The sequence below is a fragment of the Rana temporaria genome, chromosome 2 (genome assembly GCF_905171775.1).
Source record: "Rana temporaria chromosome 2, aRanTem1.1, whole genome shotgun sequence".
Taxonomy (NCBI): Eukaryota; Metazoa; Chordata; class Amphibia; order Anura; family Ranidae; genus Rana; species Rana temporaria.
This window is the reverse complement of record NC_053490.1, coordinates 210767713-210784251: the sequence shown is the minus strand read 5'-3', so window position 1 is coordinate 210784251 and position 16539 is coordinate 210767713. Positions and strand designations below refer to the sequence as shown.

Here is a 16539-nt window from a genome sequence, read left to right as displayed (position 1 = left end):
TCACCTGTGGGGTCAAAATGATCACAAGAACGGTGAGCAAAAATCCCAGAACCACATGGGGGGACCTAGTGAATGACCTGCAGAAAGCTGGGACCAATGTAACAAAGGCTACCATCAGTAACACACTCTGCCGCCAGGGACTCAGATCCTGCAGTGCCAGACATGTCCCCCTGCTTAAGCCAGTACATGTCCGGGCCCGCCTGAGGTTTGCTAGAGAGCATTTGGATGATCCAGAAGAGGATTGGGAGAATGTCATATGGTCAGATGAAACCAAAGTAGAACTATTTGGTAGAAACACAACTCGTCGTGTTTGGAGGAGAGAGAATGCTGAGTTGCAACTAAAGAACACCATACCTACTGTGAAGCATGGTGGTGGCAACATCATGCTTTGGGGCTGTTTCTCTGCAAAGGGAACAGGATGACTGATCTGTGTACATGAAAGAATGAATGGGGCCATGTATCATAAGATTTTGAGTGCAAACCTCCTCCCATCAGCAAGGACATTGAAGATGAAACGTGGCTGGGTCTTTCAGCATGACAATGATCCCAAACACACCGCCCGGGAAATGAATGAGTGGCTTCGTAAGAAGCATTTTAAGGTCCTGGAGTGGCCTAGCCAATCTCCAGATCTCAACCCCATAGAAAACCTTTGGAGGAAGTTGAAAGTCCGTGTTGCCCAGCGACAGCCCCAAAACATCACTGCTCTAGAGGAGATCTGCATGGAGGAATGGGCCAACATACCAGCAACAGTGTGTGACAACCTTGTGAAGACTTACAGAAAACGTTTGACCTCTGTCATTGCCAACAAAGAAGATATAACAAAGTATTGAGATGAACTTTTGATATTGACCAAATACTTATTTTCCACCATAATTTGCAAATAAATAATTTTCAAATCAGATGTGATTGTCTGGAGTTGTTTCCACATTTTGTCTCTCATGGTTGAGGTATACCTATGATGACAATTACAGGCCTCTCTCATCTTTTTAATTGGGAGAACTTGCACAATTGGTGGCTGACTAAATACTTTTTTTTTTTTTGATCATACGCTCTGCATTGTAGTGGAGCATCATGGGAAATGTAGTTTCAAAACATCTGGGGTTTCAAGGTTCACCATCACTGGACTAGGAACTTCCAGACAGGAATGAAAAATGTACTGTATGTCTACTCTAACATGCTTATGTGTGTCCAGCATTAAAATGTCAGTATTGGGTGATTTTGGTCTTTACACTTTTCCAACGGAAGAGAATTGATTTAAAATAAAAAGTTACAAATTGCTATATGTAACTATTTAGAGTTGAAAATATGTTTATTGGTATTTTAACAAATGAAACAAACAACAGGAGAAGTCACAATCTAAAAACAGTCATAAGTGCATTGGGGTAAGGAGTCAGCCCAATGGCTATCGCCCACAGCGGGACTCTTACCAACGCATAACACACTAAGAACAGTAATGACTTTAACATGAAACAACAATTAGATGCAACCACAAGGGCCCCATCGTAGTTCGCAGAATTGCAACCGGGATTGCTAGTAAGAGAACAATAAGACTAAAAGGAAAGAAAATAAATAAATAAATAAATAAAATAAAAATGACAAACAGGACAAAAACCAAAATGAAAATGGGAAGTCAGGAATCTGGGGTGTTAGAAGGTAGGAAAAGAAGGGGGGGGAGGAAGAAGAGGGGGGCAGAGGAAAGAAAAAAGGAGAAGAAGGCTAGAGAGAGATCAGAGATATGTAACTATTTAATGGTCCTTCAGGAAGATAATTATTTTTTCCCGAAACAGCATTGGTGTTTTGTGGTCAGTTAGATCAGATCAGCCTTTTCTAGGCTAACTCCAAACATAGGCTGGGTTCACATATGTGCGGCAGCGGTTTGCAGCCCAACGTCTGCTGCGTTTCTGTTCACCAGTTCAGGTGTGATTCAGGTGTGAATTTTTGCCTGAATTCATGCCTGAACCAGACCCAAGAACGCAAAGGACCCTTTTGGAAACCGCAGTGTGGCTGTTCCGGACATGTTTGAACCGGCTCGAGTGAGAGCCGGTCACATTCACATGTTGCGCGAATTGGATGTGATTAAAACCGCAATTCGCACATGTGTGAAACTGGCCTTCTGCTTTTTTTTTACACACATTCAATACACCAGCTCGAACATGTTTAAAGCGGTATTTAACCCAAAACCAAAAATGTAATATATTGCAGCTTACCGACCGTGTGGTGGCTGCAATTGTTTTTTTAGTTTTTTTTTTTTACTGTTTTCACCTGGTGTTCTGGCCAGTAACACACCTCCTGCATCCAGAGTGCCCCCACTCTGGATGAAGGAGCAGAGGGGACACCTTTGGACAGCAGCATTGTCAGTCTGGGGGGAGGGGATAGTTAGATGTACTAAGGCACAGGTGTCAAACACAAGACCCGCAGGATGAAACCGGCCCTCCGGGCCATTTCATGTGGCCCTCCCACCTCTCCTGCAGCTGCAGGAGCGCTCCAGTCCTCCTCTGGTCCTATTCCAGACCCTTACATACTGCTTTCAAGCAATGTATCCAGTCCTCCTCTGGTCCTATTCCAGACCCTTACATACTGCTTTCAAGCAATGTATCCAGCTTCTTCCCAGCAGCAGCATAAGGAAAGGGGGGGTGCACTGTGATGTAAGGGAGAGTGGGGGACTCAACTTCTGATGGTGGGGTGGCTCTGGACATCTAATGTATGGGGAGGGGATGCGCTGGACATCTAATCTTACAGATACAACCGGCCCTTTTGAGGGAAATCGTAATGCTGATGCGACCCACAATGAAATTGAGTTTGACACCCCGGTCTAAGGGATTTAAATACATTATTACTTTTTCCTTTTGGGATAAAAGTTTTACTCAAATAAAAGTTGGTCATCATAAGCACCCTTGCTAGTGTTAAATGGTTGGTTTCATCTGTTGAAATGATACATTCTGCTGGAGAGCTTGCTCTATTGAAAAACACCACACTTACTGGCTGGATCACAAGATGCAAATAGAAGAAAGAAAGCCTAAAAAAGAAAATAAATGCAGCCACCACATCTAAGAAATGGTAAACTGCAATATAATTTTTGCTTTAGGGTTTAACTCTTTAAATGGCAGAGGCCACCTTCAGTTATCAGTTATGTTGAGCTCATATGTTCCTGGAAGGAGAGATTACAGAATGACTTTGCAGTACTGAGTGTGCGCGTGATGGGTTTCCCTTTGCTGTGCCCTGTTTGATAGATAAGAAAGTTAAAGGTTGTGTCTAGTTGTGAAATATGCTACAGCTAGTTAAACAACTCTTTTTGTTTTATAACACATTTTTCATAATAGAAAAAAACATGCTGGAAAAAGTTAAAATTACAGATCAAAAGAATTGTATAATTATAGTGGTGATGATAGACTAATATTAATCATTTTTATGCACATACCACGTACAGATTTTAACCACTTGCTTACTGGGCATTTAAACCCCTCTCCTGTCCAGACCAATTTTTAGCTTTCAGCACTGATGCACTTTGAATGACAATTGCGCGGTCATACAACACCCAAATTAGTACCCATAAGTACCCAAATAAAAAAAAATCGTCACAAATAGAGCTTCCTTTTGGTGGTATTTGATCACCTCTGCTGTATGCTGATGAGGCTGTACTGATGGGCACCGATAGGCTGCATTGATGGGCACTGATGAGCTGCATTGATGGGCACCAATGGGCTGCACTGATGGACACCAATAAGGCAGCACTGGTGGGCACCAATAAGGCGGCACTGGTGGGCACCGATAAGGCAGCACTGGTGGGTGGCACTGAAGGGCATTGATAGGTGGCACTGGGGGGCTCTGAGAAGTGGCACTGATAGCTGGCACCGATAGGTGGCAGTGATGGGCACTGATGGGTGGCAATAATGGGTAATGATCGGCACTGGTAGGTTACACTGATAGGCAGCACTGCTAGGTGGCACTGATGAGGCACTGATTGGCACCACTGGTGAGCATTGATAGGTGGCACTTGTGGGCATTGATAGGTGGCACTCATGGGCATTGATAGGTGGCACTCGTGGGCACTGGCATGTGGCAATGGCAGGTGGCACTGGCAGGGGGTACTGATTGGCACAGATGAGGCAGAATTGCCTCTTCCTCTTTGGGACCGATGTCCCTTGCACATAAGCCAATGAGCTTTTTTTTCTCCTCGCGCTGTCAGCATGAGGAGAAAAAAAAAAAGATTACCAAGCTTTTGTTTACATCTTGTGATCAGCTGTCATTGGCTGACAGCTGATCACGTAGTAACGGGCCGGGAATGGCCCCTTACTCGGATCTGTGATCACCCGAGTCTCAGTGACTCAATGATCACAGCGCGCGTGGGGAGTGCACGAAGGGGAGGATGTCTATTGACGGCCCCCCGGTAATTAAGGTCTGCGTTGTGGCTGTCATTCGGCTATAGCGCGGCTTCCAAGTGGTTACGTTTATCTTTAAAGAAACTCTGTCAGATGTGAAGTAGTATCAGTGCTGTAAAAATTAATGGGAGGGCGGATGAGCCCTCCCGGCCAGCAGAACACCATAATTACCTCTGGTGGCTATAGCAGTAGCATTAATCGCATGTAAAAAATCTAACAGGTTGGTTGCAACCAAGTCAATTGATTTATGGACTTGAATACAATCAGCCTGCCCAAAGATGGATCGAATCTCAGGTGGTCCCTTCTGAACCAGCCAAATTTCAATTCATGTGTGGCAGGCTTAAGTACAATCTTCTAAGGGAAAGGTTTGCTTAAAGAAGAACTAGCACTTCCTATATTATTTGATGCTCCAGTCCCTAGGGTATTGAGCTTTCGTTTGGCAGTATTTGATCACCTCTGCGGTTTTTATTTTTTTGCGCTATAAATTAAAAAATAACGAATTTTTTTAAAAAAAATATATATTTTTAACTTTTTGCTATAATACACATCCAATAAAAATGTAAAAAATCCCCAATAAAAGTATATTGATTGTTTTGCACAAAAGTTATAGCATCTACAAAGTAGGGGATTGATTTAGGGACTTTAAATATTTTTTATTGTTTTTACTGGTAATGGCGGTGAGCTGCGATTTTTAACAGGACTGGGGCATTGCAGCAGACAAATCTGACCCTAAGTGACACTTTTTGGGGACCAGTGGCACCAATACAGTGTTAAAAAAAATGCACTGATCCCTGTATAAATGACAATGGCAGGGAATGGGTGATCAAGGTGTTAAATGTGTTCTCTGGAAGGTGTTTATAACTGTGTGGGAGTGGATTCACTGGAGGAAAAGAGAGATCGTGATTCAGCTTAGCTGAATACAATCTCTCTTTTCCTCCCTGACAGAGCAGCGGTGTGCCTTGTTTACATCAGCTCACCGCTGCTCCATCACTCCTGTGAATGATCGGTGTGTCGCGGCGGCCTTTGCGCCCCCGGACCTGCTGATTGTCTCCCACTGTGTCCAATCACAGCGGGAGCGGCACTCTGGCGGTGAGCCCCCTAAACCATGTGCACAAAATCACGTCACATCACTCTGGAGACATAGGGAACTGTTGCACTTTTGGACATCTATAAGGTTTGGTTGCTGACTGTTCAGCCCCTTCCTAGGCACCGGCTGAACAATTTTGCAGCATAGCACGCTCTCATGGCTTTACCTGCGACACAGCCCTGCCTTAATTTTAGTGGCCACTGCCAGCTGGATTTGGTCTATGAAAAGTAGCCTCACAGAATTAATTTCTGTATTGAAAATCTACTTCATAAACCTTTGAGTGATAGATCCTTGTTGGTTTGTTCCTCAACACCGCTCCAGCCCCCTTCTGGGAGGCACTTTCAGATACGGGGGTTTGATGTGGGCACAGTTTAGTTACATCCTGCTCTGGCTTCACGACGCTGCTTTGTCTTAGTCCCTTTTTTGAGTGATGATTTCTCCAGTTTTAAATATACAACACATGAGATTGTATTTTTTACATCTAGAAAAACCTCAGCCCATTTTCCCTAGAGAAGACCTCTACCTCATTCATTGAAACACATTTGATTTCCTCTGTCTTTCCGACAGTCAACTTAGGCCTTTTCTAGGTGTCTGTCCCATTTTTGTTCTTTTTGATCATGTGTTCTAGTTTTATCAATTTTATCAATTTTTGTATCATGTTATATACCTTCTGTAATAAACTTGTAATTTTATAAATCTCTTACTATTTTGAGTGTTCATGGTCCAGTAAAGTCCCATTCTTTGAGGAACTTGTTTTTTACATTTTATACTAGGAATGTGGACATGAACCATTTTTTCCAAATAGTTGGCAATAACTGTTGTGCACGAAATCACGTACAGGTACGTGATTTTGTGGGAGGTATTGTTAAAGTAAAACTTCTTAATTAGGATTTCTCAACCAGGATTCCATGGAACCCTAGGGTTCCTCCAGAGGTTTCTAGGGGTTCATCGAACACTGCTGGAAATTTTGAAAGAGATGAAACTATATTTAAAATAAAGAATGTATGATAAAGACACTGTGGGCCTGATTCAGAACGAAGATACGACGGCGTATCTCCAGATACGCCGTCGTATCTCCAGATACGCCGTCGTATCTCCAGATACGCCGTCGTATCTCTGAGTGTGCGTGGTCGTATCTATGCGCCTGATTCAGAGAAAAAGTTATGCATAGATTTCCCTAAGATCCGACCAGCGTAAGTGTCTTACACCGTCGTATCTTAGGCTGCATATTTACGCTGGCCGCTAGGTGGCGCTTCTGTATAGTTACGCGATGAATATGCTAATTAGGTATTTACGCCGATTCAGAAACGTACGTCCGGCCGGCGCATTTTTTTACGTAGTTTACGTTAGGCTTTTTTCGGCATAAAGTTACCCCTGCTATATGAGGCGTAGATAATGTTAAGTATGGATGTCGTTCCCGCGTCGAGTTTTAAAATTTTTACGTCGTTTGCGTAAGTCGTTCGCGAATAGGGCTGTATGTAAGAAACGCTCACAACTAAAGCAATGACGACTTGCGGCGTAATTTCGAGCATGCGCACTGGGATTTTTTCATTTGTAAAATATGTCAAATACGTGGGGTCACAGTGATTTTACATAAAACACGCCCACATCATCCCCATTTAAATTAGGCGGGCTTACGCCGACAAACATACGTTACGCCGCCGTAACTAAGGGCGCAAGTTCTTTCTGCATACGGAACTTGCGCCCTAAGTTACGGCGGCGTACCGTATGTGAGATACGTTACGCCGCGCCGACAGATACTGCTATGTATCTGAATCCGGCCCAGTACGTTTTTCCAGCCATTAATTTAAATAAGCTGAATAACACACAAACTTGGCCTTAACATAATGTAGCTTAGTGCATGTATGCTAACTCAACAAAAACACAATTAAATTAGCCCTAAAGTCAAAGTTTAGATGTACAATTCATCATGTAAAACACATCTGCATGTTATGCGCACCTAACAACTAACACACTATATATCCATTTGTGTTATATTAAATATGAAGGGAAAAAAATGTATACAACATGCATTTTTAATTTGCAATAAAATGGAAGAGCTAGTGTGGTACATAGTCAAAGATACATATTAGTTTTTCCAACATACCTGACCTAGTATGGATAATATTAAGGAACTTTTACCACAGCCAACACTTCCGCAAACTCCAACAAGTTTACCCTGTGGATGGAAAATTTTGTTTGATTAGAATATTTTGTTGTACCTCATGGTATTATGGCAGGTCACTTAAACCATGTATCACAACTGAAAGAAAAGCAAATCATGTTTCTGCCCTTAGTAACCCCTCACTTTGTTTTCTATATCAAATTGGTAGCTAAAGTCAGCACAGACAATCTTTCCACCTACCACTGAAATAAGCTAAATTTGCAGGCATGGCTAGGAGAAGAACGATGGGTTATTCCAATATGCTAAACTGACCACCCGACTGAAGAGCAGATGCCTAAAGAAATCATGAGTTTATCTCAAAAATTTCCCATAAGCCCCAAAACAGCCTGTATGGTAGCACTTGGGCCTTTCCCTTAGGCCAGTGGTCCCCAACCTTTTTGGCACCGGGGACCGGCTGCGTGGAAGAAAATTGTGCCAAGGACCGGGGGTCACGATTTTTCGTGGGCAATGGCTGGTGTTAGCGCTTCAACCATCACGGCACCATACTTGATAGGGTGTCAGGAAGATTGAAGCGCATTATTTCTATTATTACATTGTAGTAATAAATGAAATAGTTCAACTCACCTGCCACCAGACGTGGATAGTCACTTGCCACGCCACCTGCTACGTTGCCTGTCACCAGATGCAGAGTGAATGGAGCGCCCCTTCTGGTATGTCAGGAAGACAGCTGAGGGGGTGAACTACAAGTCCCAGCACACCGCACCTGTATTCCCACACACAGCTCACCTGTCACCGATGACATCACATCTCTGTGGGATCGCCCCTCTGGATGTAGCAGGGTGTCTCCCTCCTCATGCTGCAGCTGGTCTCACCTGGCAGAGGGAGGGTCCGGGACTCCTTCGGCTGTCACTCTCTGGTTCCATCCTTCTGCCATTCCCGATTAGCTGTTCGGGGGGGTACAGGAAATCTGTGCCACGAACAAGGAAACGTTTTCACACAGCGTGGAGCTGCAGAAGAGCAGTAATGCGGGGCGGGCAGTATGAGATGATGTCATCTCTCTGCTCCCCGCCGCACCTCCGACACTAAGACAGAGCACTGGCTTTGAGGGCGGAAGAGCGGTAATGCGGGGGGCAGAGAGAGATATCATCTCTGCTTTCCCAGCCTGCTTCTTCCATCCACCCAGCGCTCTCATGCCAGCAGCCCAGCATGTCTCTTGCCAGCTGCCCGCACCAGCGGCCCGGCTGCGGAATGGCCACGGCCCGGTAGTGGGCCAGGGACCGGGGGTTGACGACCCCTGCCTTAGGCAACCTGGAGGCACCAAAGTCAGTTATGCACCCACCAGAAAATGGCTTTACAAGCTATTGTCACAAGTGGAGCTCCACCCAAAATGGAAGGTTCCATTTAGGGCCTCCATCCCCCTTTTCTTCAGCAAATAGCACCTTTTTGTGTGTGTGTGTGTGTGGGGGGGGGGGCTCAGATATTTGGTTTTGACAGGTACCTGCTCCCACCTGGACCGCCTAGGCAATCTGACTGGAAGTTCTTCTCTTCCCCTCCCTCCCTGCAGTCTTCTGGGACAAGTCACATGTCCCAGAAGACTGCAGGACCATTCACAATGTGCAGCATGACTTACGGATGAGCAGTGGGCACCCGACTGTGAAGCCACAAGCTGTGAAGCCACAAGCTGTAAACCCGGGGGCGGACTGACAACTCATGGGGCCCCCCGGGAAATAGATTATGGGGCCACACAGTATACACACACACACACATACAGTATACACACACAGACACACAATATACACACACACACAGAATACACATACACACACTGAAAAGCTACTGGAGAGGCGGGGCAGCTATAATCTTGGGATTTTTTTAAAACAGATTTTTACATACTGTCCCTGGTTTTACGGAGGCTGGAAACCCTGATGGGGCCCCCTAGTGGCACGGGACCCTCTGGTACTAGCTTGATTTGAAAATACCAAATCATTTTTTGTTGAAAATATTTATGCATTATGGGCCAGATTCACAGAAGAGATACGACGGCGTTTCTCTGAAACGCCGTCGTATCTCTCAGAGTATCTATGCGACTGATTCATAGAATCATTTACGCATAGATAGCCCTTAGATCCGACAGGTGTAATTGTCTTAAACCGTCGGATCTTAGGATGCAATACCTCGGCCGCCGCTGGGTGGAGTTTGCGTCGTATTCCAGCGTCGGGTATGCAAATTAGCAGTTACGGCGATCCACAAAGGTTTTTTCCGCCGTTACGTCGGCGCAAGTCTTAGTTTCCCGTCGCAAAGTTAGGGGTGCTATTAACATGGTGTAAAATTACTCTACCATGTTAAAGTATGCCCGTCGTTCCCGTGTCGCTTTTGAATTTTTTTTTTCCCGGAGTAAGTACATTTTGCACGTCGCGATTCACAAACACGTCGCGCCGCCGTAATTTCGCGCAAAGCACGTCGGGAAAATTGCGAACGGAGCATGCGCAGAACGTCCGGCGCGGGAGCGCGCCTAATTTAAATGGTACACGCCCCATTTGAATTGGGCGGGCTTGCGCCGGACGTGTTTACGATACACCGCCGCAAGTTTACAGGTAAGTGCTTTGTGGATCGGGCACTAACACTGAAAACTTGCGGCGGTGTAACGTAAACGGGTTACGTTACACGGCCGCAATTGTACCTGAATCTGGCCCTCATTTTTTTTATCTGCTCTTTAACCGTTTAGCAGGAGCATTGAACAGCAAAATGGGCACGTACAAAAGTAAACTTAAAATAAACTAAGCTCTGAAAAACTTACTCTTTGTAGGGTGAAATTAATATTAAGAAGCACAGGTGAACCAGCCATTACTGATAAATTGAAATCATTAGCGGTTGGCTTTGATTTTGAATTGCCATTTGCCAAGCATGGATCCTTTTGAACACACGTTTCATACTGCTGAATTAATTTCTTCTCCCTGGCATTATCCTTCAATGCATACTTTTGCCGGTCCTCACACTTTTCCACTGAAATAAGAATTGCTGAATTCCATGCCAGGTAAGCACCTTGGTACTCAATAATGAAATCTGAATTCATTTTTTCACTGCTCTTCATTGCTCTTTCCTCCATCAGGAGCAGCTTCTACAACCAGGCAGAAAAATGCAAGTCAAGAATACAAAAGAAAACCTTGATGACCAGTGTACAGATTAGAACCTTCAAGGAAAACTCCACTATTGCTAAAAGAAAATATATATGTATCACCTATGTATAAATGAAGATATTTAGTAAATAATGTTATAAAATATTTTTCAGAAAATACATTACATTATAGTGAAATTCCAAGCAGTTAAATACACAGTTCAGATGCATATACGGTTATTATTTTGCCTGACTTCTTTAAAGGGTCACTAAAGGAAAACATTTTTTTTGCTGAAATGACTGTTTACAGGGTATAGAGACCTAAAAGTTAACTGATTCCTTTTAAAAATGATTAAAAATAGATTAAATTCAATCATATAATGTGCCTCTAGTTTCACTTTCGGTTTTAAACTGGTTTCATGTTTCTGTGAAGTAGAGAGAGACACAGAACAAAAACAAACAAATCCAGGGCAGTGTTTTGTTTTTAAAATGAATCTGATTGGTTTTAGACACACAGTAATGACAGCTTAGACCACCGTGAAAAGCTCCCAGTACTGTGGTTATAAGGAGCCAGACAACCAGGAAGTGTGGAGATCACAGCAGAATTACAGCAACTTCAAAGCAAAAACGAACAATAAGGACATGAAACCAGTACTGCAGTAAGGTAAAGGAAGCTATTTAGCTAAAAAAAAAAATCCTTTAGTGACCCTTTAAGGACAATTACTCTGCTACTTCCTTGTTTAGTATGTCTTCTGGGTCAGCTCCCTGCTCACTGAATAGATGCAATACAATAATTATTTTAACAATAATTTATTGTCCAATGAGCAGGCTGGAGACAGAGAGGTGACAAAAAAAGAGGTGTTGCTGAACCAGGATATATGTGCACCACCTACCTGGTCATCCAGTGTGGCAGAGTTGAGTAAATCACAGGAGTGACTGGCCAGAATTTCAAATCCCTGACAGATAAATTAGCAAATGTATATATTCAGCTATATTGTATATTTAACTGCTTTCCTGGATCACCAATTCTAGCCATTCTCTGGTGTGTATTTGTAAAGGCTAGCAACACTGTTGTCCTTTTAAACACTGAATCTCAGTTAACCACTTAAGCCCCAGAATGATTTACCCCCTTAATGGCCAGGCCATTTTTTGCAATACGGCTCCGCGTTATTTTAACCAACAATTGCGGCGGCATGCAATGCTGTACCCAAATAAAATTGATGTCCTTTTTTTCCCACAAACAGAGCTTTCTTTTGGTGGTATTTGATTACTTCTGCGTTTTTTATTTTTTGCGCTATGAACAAAAAATACAACAATTTTTGTTATTATTATTTTTTTTCTAGTAATGCTGGTGATCAGCAATTTTTAGCGAGGCTGCGACATTGCAGTGGACAGATCAGACTTTTCGTCGTCGTTCAAAAAAATGACGTCACTTGGCGCAAAGCACGGCAGGAATTTCAAAACGGAGCATGCGCAGTACGTCCGGCGCGGGAGCGCGCCTAATTTAAATGGTACACGCCCCATTTGAATTAGGCGGGCTTGCGCCGGACGCCTTTACGTTACACCGCCGTAAGTTTACACGCAAGTGTTTGGGTAATCAGGCACTTGTGCTGAAAACTTGCGGCGGTGTAACGTATAGACGATACGTTACGCCGCGGCACTTATATGTGAATCTGGCCAAATGTTTTCAACTCTGTGCTTAACTGTAGAGATAGTGTTCTTAGGGTCATAGTCAGCATTTTTATTGCTCTACTTACTTCCATCATTCAACCATGTGCCAGCAAAAATGTTTTGTTTTTTTCTTGAATGTGATTGGGTATTCTTTGCAAAGTGAAGCCTCATCCCATTTCCTAAGCTCAGTCTATTTGCCTTTTGTAAATCCACCCCAGAGTGCTTTAAAGTAATTATGTAGACTTAAAAAAACATGCAAAAGAAACTAGGACACAGTATTGTGGTAAGAGCCAACAAGAGTGTATGGTGGGGTGGGCAGGCATCTGATACACTCAGGCCTCGTACACACGACCGGATCTCCGCTGGACCGTTTCCAGCGGAGATTCCTCCTCCGGATTTGGATCCGATGGCGTGTACACACCATCGGATCAAAATCCGTGCGGAATTCCTCCGCGGTGACGTGTCGCGCCGTCGCCACGACGATGACGCGGCGACGTGCGCGACGCTGGAAGGTAAGTATGCGAGGGAGGGGAGCGGACGGATTGATCCGGTGAGTCTGTACAGACCACCGGATCAATCCGCTGGTCCCGATTCAAGCGGATAGATTTCTTAGCATGCTAAGAAATTTCTATCCGCTTGAAATGGACCGGCCGGACGAATCTCCGTGGATAAATATCCGCTAGGCCGTACAGACGACCGGATTTGTCCGCTGGAAATGATCCGCGGATCAATCCCAGCGGATAGATCCGGTCGTGTGTACGGGGCCTCAAAGGTGTGATGGGTATTGAAGATTCTGCTGGGGTCTCATTGTCCAAATAGGGAAATCAGCCATCTGATGTGGCTGAGAGCCAAGGGCAGACCAACTATGCTGTACCCCACCCTGTCATTTTGATAAAATTTATGGGATAGGCTGAAGACAGCATATGGTTTCAAGTCTCCATATGCCTCTATGGCCCCACTATTAGGCAATCCTGCCTTCACCCCAGATCTTAATCCTTAAGGTTTTACCTGGTGGGCTAATAAGGGTTTATTGCGTATTGCAGATTTCTGTGACCATAGAGGTATCCTGTCGAAACCATTCCTGCAAGAAAAATACCAGCTCCCCAATTCAGAAATATTTAGTTTTACCCAGATAACGCATTTTCTAGCTATTCTACATTGAACTTCTGACTTAACCTCTTCCACAGTGATGGAATATCAATGCAGGAACTTTGACAAACACACTGGTCACATTTCAAAGATTTACATTATGTTGAACACTGCCTCCTCTAAGCAGTTCTATATGAACAAATGGGAAAGTGATATAAATGAAACGTGAGAAGTGGAGGATTGGTGTAAAGTGGCACAATGGTGTCCTTTTATGAAAGTGAGATCAGTGGCGATCCCGATTCTCACCGCTGATCTCAGGTCATACACAGTTTATGAAGCTGAGGTAATCAGCTGAGAACATGTTCTCCACTGATTATCTCAGCACAGTGAGAATCTGTAACTGACTGTCACAGAAACGGCCAGTTTATGAAGGTGCGATCTCAGCACCTCACTGGCGATCTGTGACAGAATTCTCACTTTCTGATTCACCATCTCTGAGGTGGAGAATCAGAGTGAGAAGCGTGAAGCTGGCTGATATTGTGGAGGAAGAAGGAAGTCTTTTGACTTCCATGCTTCACACACAAGCAGCCATAGAACACATCTTCCCCACCAATACACACCCCAAAATGAGCAGGTTAGGAATTTATAGTGTATATATATATATATATATATATATATATATATAGATATAGATATATATATATATATATATATATATATATATACATATACACACACATATATATTATATTTTTTTATATATATTTTATATTATATATATATATATCTATATATATACCTATATATATACCGTATTTATCGCGGTATAACGCACTCCCGCGTATACCGCGGACCCCTAAAGTTGCCCTCAAACCTGTGGAAAAAAATGTTTTTTTTGTACTTACAGTTTTGGTGTCTTGCGCGGCGTCCATCGGCGGCCTCGTCGGGTCCGGTGTCCTTCTGCGGCTTCGGGTGTCCTCTTCGTCGGGTCCGGCGTCCTTCTGCGGCTTCGGGTGTATTCTTCGTCGGGTCCGGCGTCCTTCTGCGGTGTCCTCGCGTCCTCCCCGCTCGTTTCCCGCGCCGAGTTTGAATACTGCGTCGACATATACAGAGCGCAGTACACTCGTGTATTGTCGGCAATGCTCGGCAACTCTCGCGCTGACGTCCTGTACGTCCAGGACGTGATCGCGGAAGGAGCCGAGACTGCCCGACTATACCCGAGTGTACTGCGCTCGGTATATGTCGGCGCAGTATTCAAAACTCGGCGCGGGTATCGGCGTATACCGAGCACCCACGATTTTGCCCTGATTTTCAGGGCAAAAAAGTGCGCGGTATACGCCGATAAATACGGTACCTATATCTATATCTATATATATATATATAAAAAATATATTTTTTATATTTATAAATAAATATATATATATAAATATTTTTTATATATATTTTATATCTATATCAATATTATATATATATATATATATATATATATATATATATATATATATATATATATATATATATATATATATATATATATATATATATAAATTCTACCTGCATTAAAATGCTATTATTAAAGTCATTTTTATATAATTTTTTTATTTATTAGTAAAAAAAAAATTGTAAACCCTAGAATATGGTTTTACCCATGGACTGTTCTATTACAGTTATACTATAAATATTATATTATATTATAAATATTATAAATGTATTTTTCATTTATATGAATGGTGTATAGCTGCATTACATATGTGGGATTCCGTTCATATACTAAACACCATTCACATTTAGCAAATCAAAATGCACGTTAAAAAGGTGTCAAACTATATGCAAAAAAAAGCGCCAAAGTGTGCATTACAAACCACACCAAAATGCATCTTAAAATAACCTGTGCCAAAATGTGTGCTAAAGGACCGAAATGTGTGTTTAAAAAAATGCACAATAAAATAACCTACAGCCAGATGTGTGTTAAAAAAATATGCCATGTTAAAAAAAATGCCAAAATATGCATAAATAATGCCAAAATTAGCAATTAAAAACACACATTTAGCCCTGGTTCACACTGGGCTGCGGGAGTGAAGCCGTGCGAGTTCAGCTAAACTCGCACGATTTCACTCCCGCTGGCAGTCCCGATTTCGGCCGCGATTTAAGAGACATCTGTGCAGGTTTCTGCACAGATGTCTATGTAAATCGCGGCCCTAAATCGCAAAAAGTAGTACAGGAACTACTTTTTGAAATCGGTGCAGCGCCGCAGATGTGGCGTCACACCGATTAGGACAGTGTCATTGCCGACAATTGCCGGCAAATGCCACCGATTTGAGATGCGATTTGACATGTGAAATCACATCTCAAATCGTACCAAATCGTACCCAGTGTGAACCTGGGCTTAGCCCAGGTTCACACTGGGTATGATTTGCTTCTGCGGCGCTGCACCGATTTCAAAAAGTCGTTCCTGTACTACTTTTTGCGATTTCGGGCCGCGATTTACATTGAACCCTGCACAGATGTCTCTGAAATCGCGGAAAAATCACAGCCGCGAAATTGCGGTAAAATCGCGATTTTACCGCGATTTTGAATTCGCAGCAGTGTGAACCTAGCCTTAAACAATGTGCCAAAATGTGTGTAAAAAAACTGAGTTAAAAAAGCGCTTATTATTTTCATGTAATAACACAGTATTTTTAACTTTGGTTTCACTTTTAAAACTCAGCTGCTCTGTAATCACACAAGTTTCTCAGGAGATCACTGGCAGCCCCTCCCTCTTCTACTCAGATCTCAGGTGTTCTCAGAGGAAAAACTTCTCATCTATTCTCCTTCTGAGAACAAATGTTCTCCGCTTCATAAACAGGGTGCCAGAGGAGAAGATTTTTCTCTGAGAACTGCTGAGAACTGAAATGAGAAAAATTATCACCGTTTGATAAACGTACACCAATATGTGTCTACATCACTTATCAACACATCACTGATTGAAGCAAATTATAAAGTATTTTTAAGATGGTACATGGTGCCAGTGGCTTCTTGTGTCCTGGGGGGCCTCCCCACTGTGCTTTAGAGGCTGTGGGATGGAGGGCACAAT

General features: G+C 43.2%; 1 protein-coding gene across 1 annotated transcript in view; it reads right to left on the bottom strand.

Annotated features, from left to right (window-relative positions):
• Positions 1–16539, bottom strand: part of LOC120926435 (multidrug resistance-associated protein 5-like) — a 124529-nt gene that overhangs the window by 54943 nt on the left and 53047 nt on the right. Inside the window, exons 10-11 of the mRNA XM_040336345.1 lie at positions 10389–10709; positions 7574–7645 (exon numbers count right to left, since the gene is read on the bottom strand). Of these exons, the coding sequence (XP_040192279.1) occupies positions 7574–7645; positions 10389–10709 (393 nt within the window). The remainder of the gene's footprint in view (positions 1–7573; positions 7646–10388; positions 10710–16539) is intronic.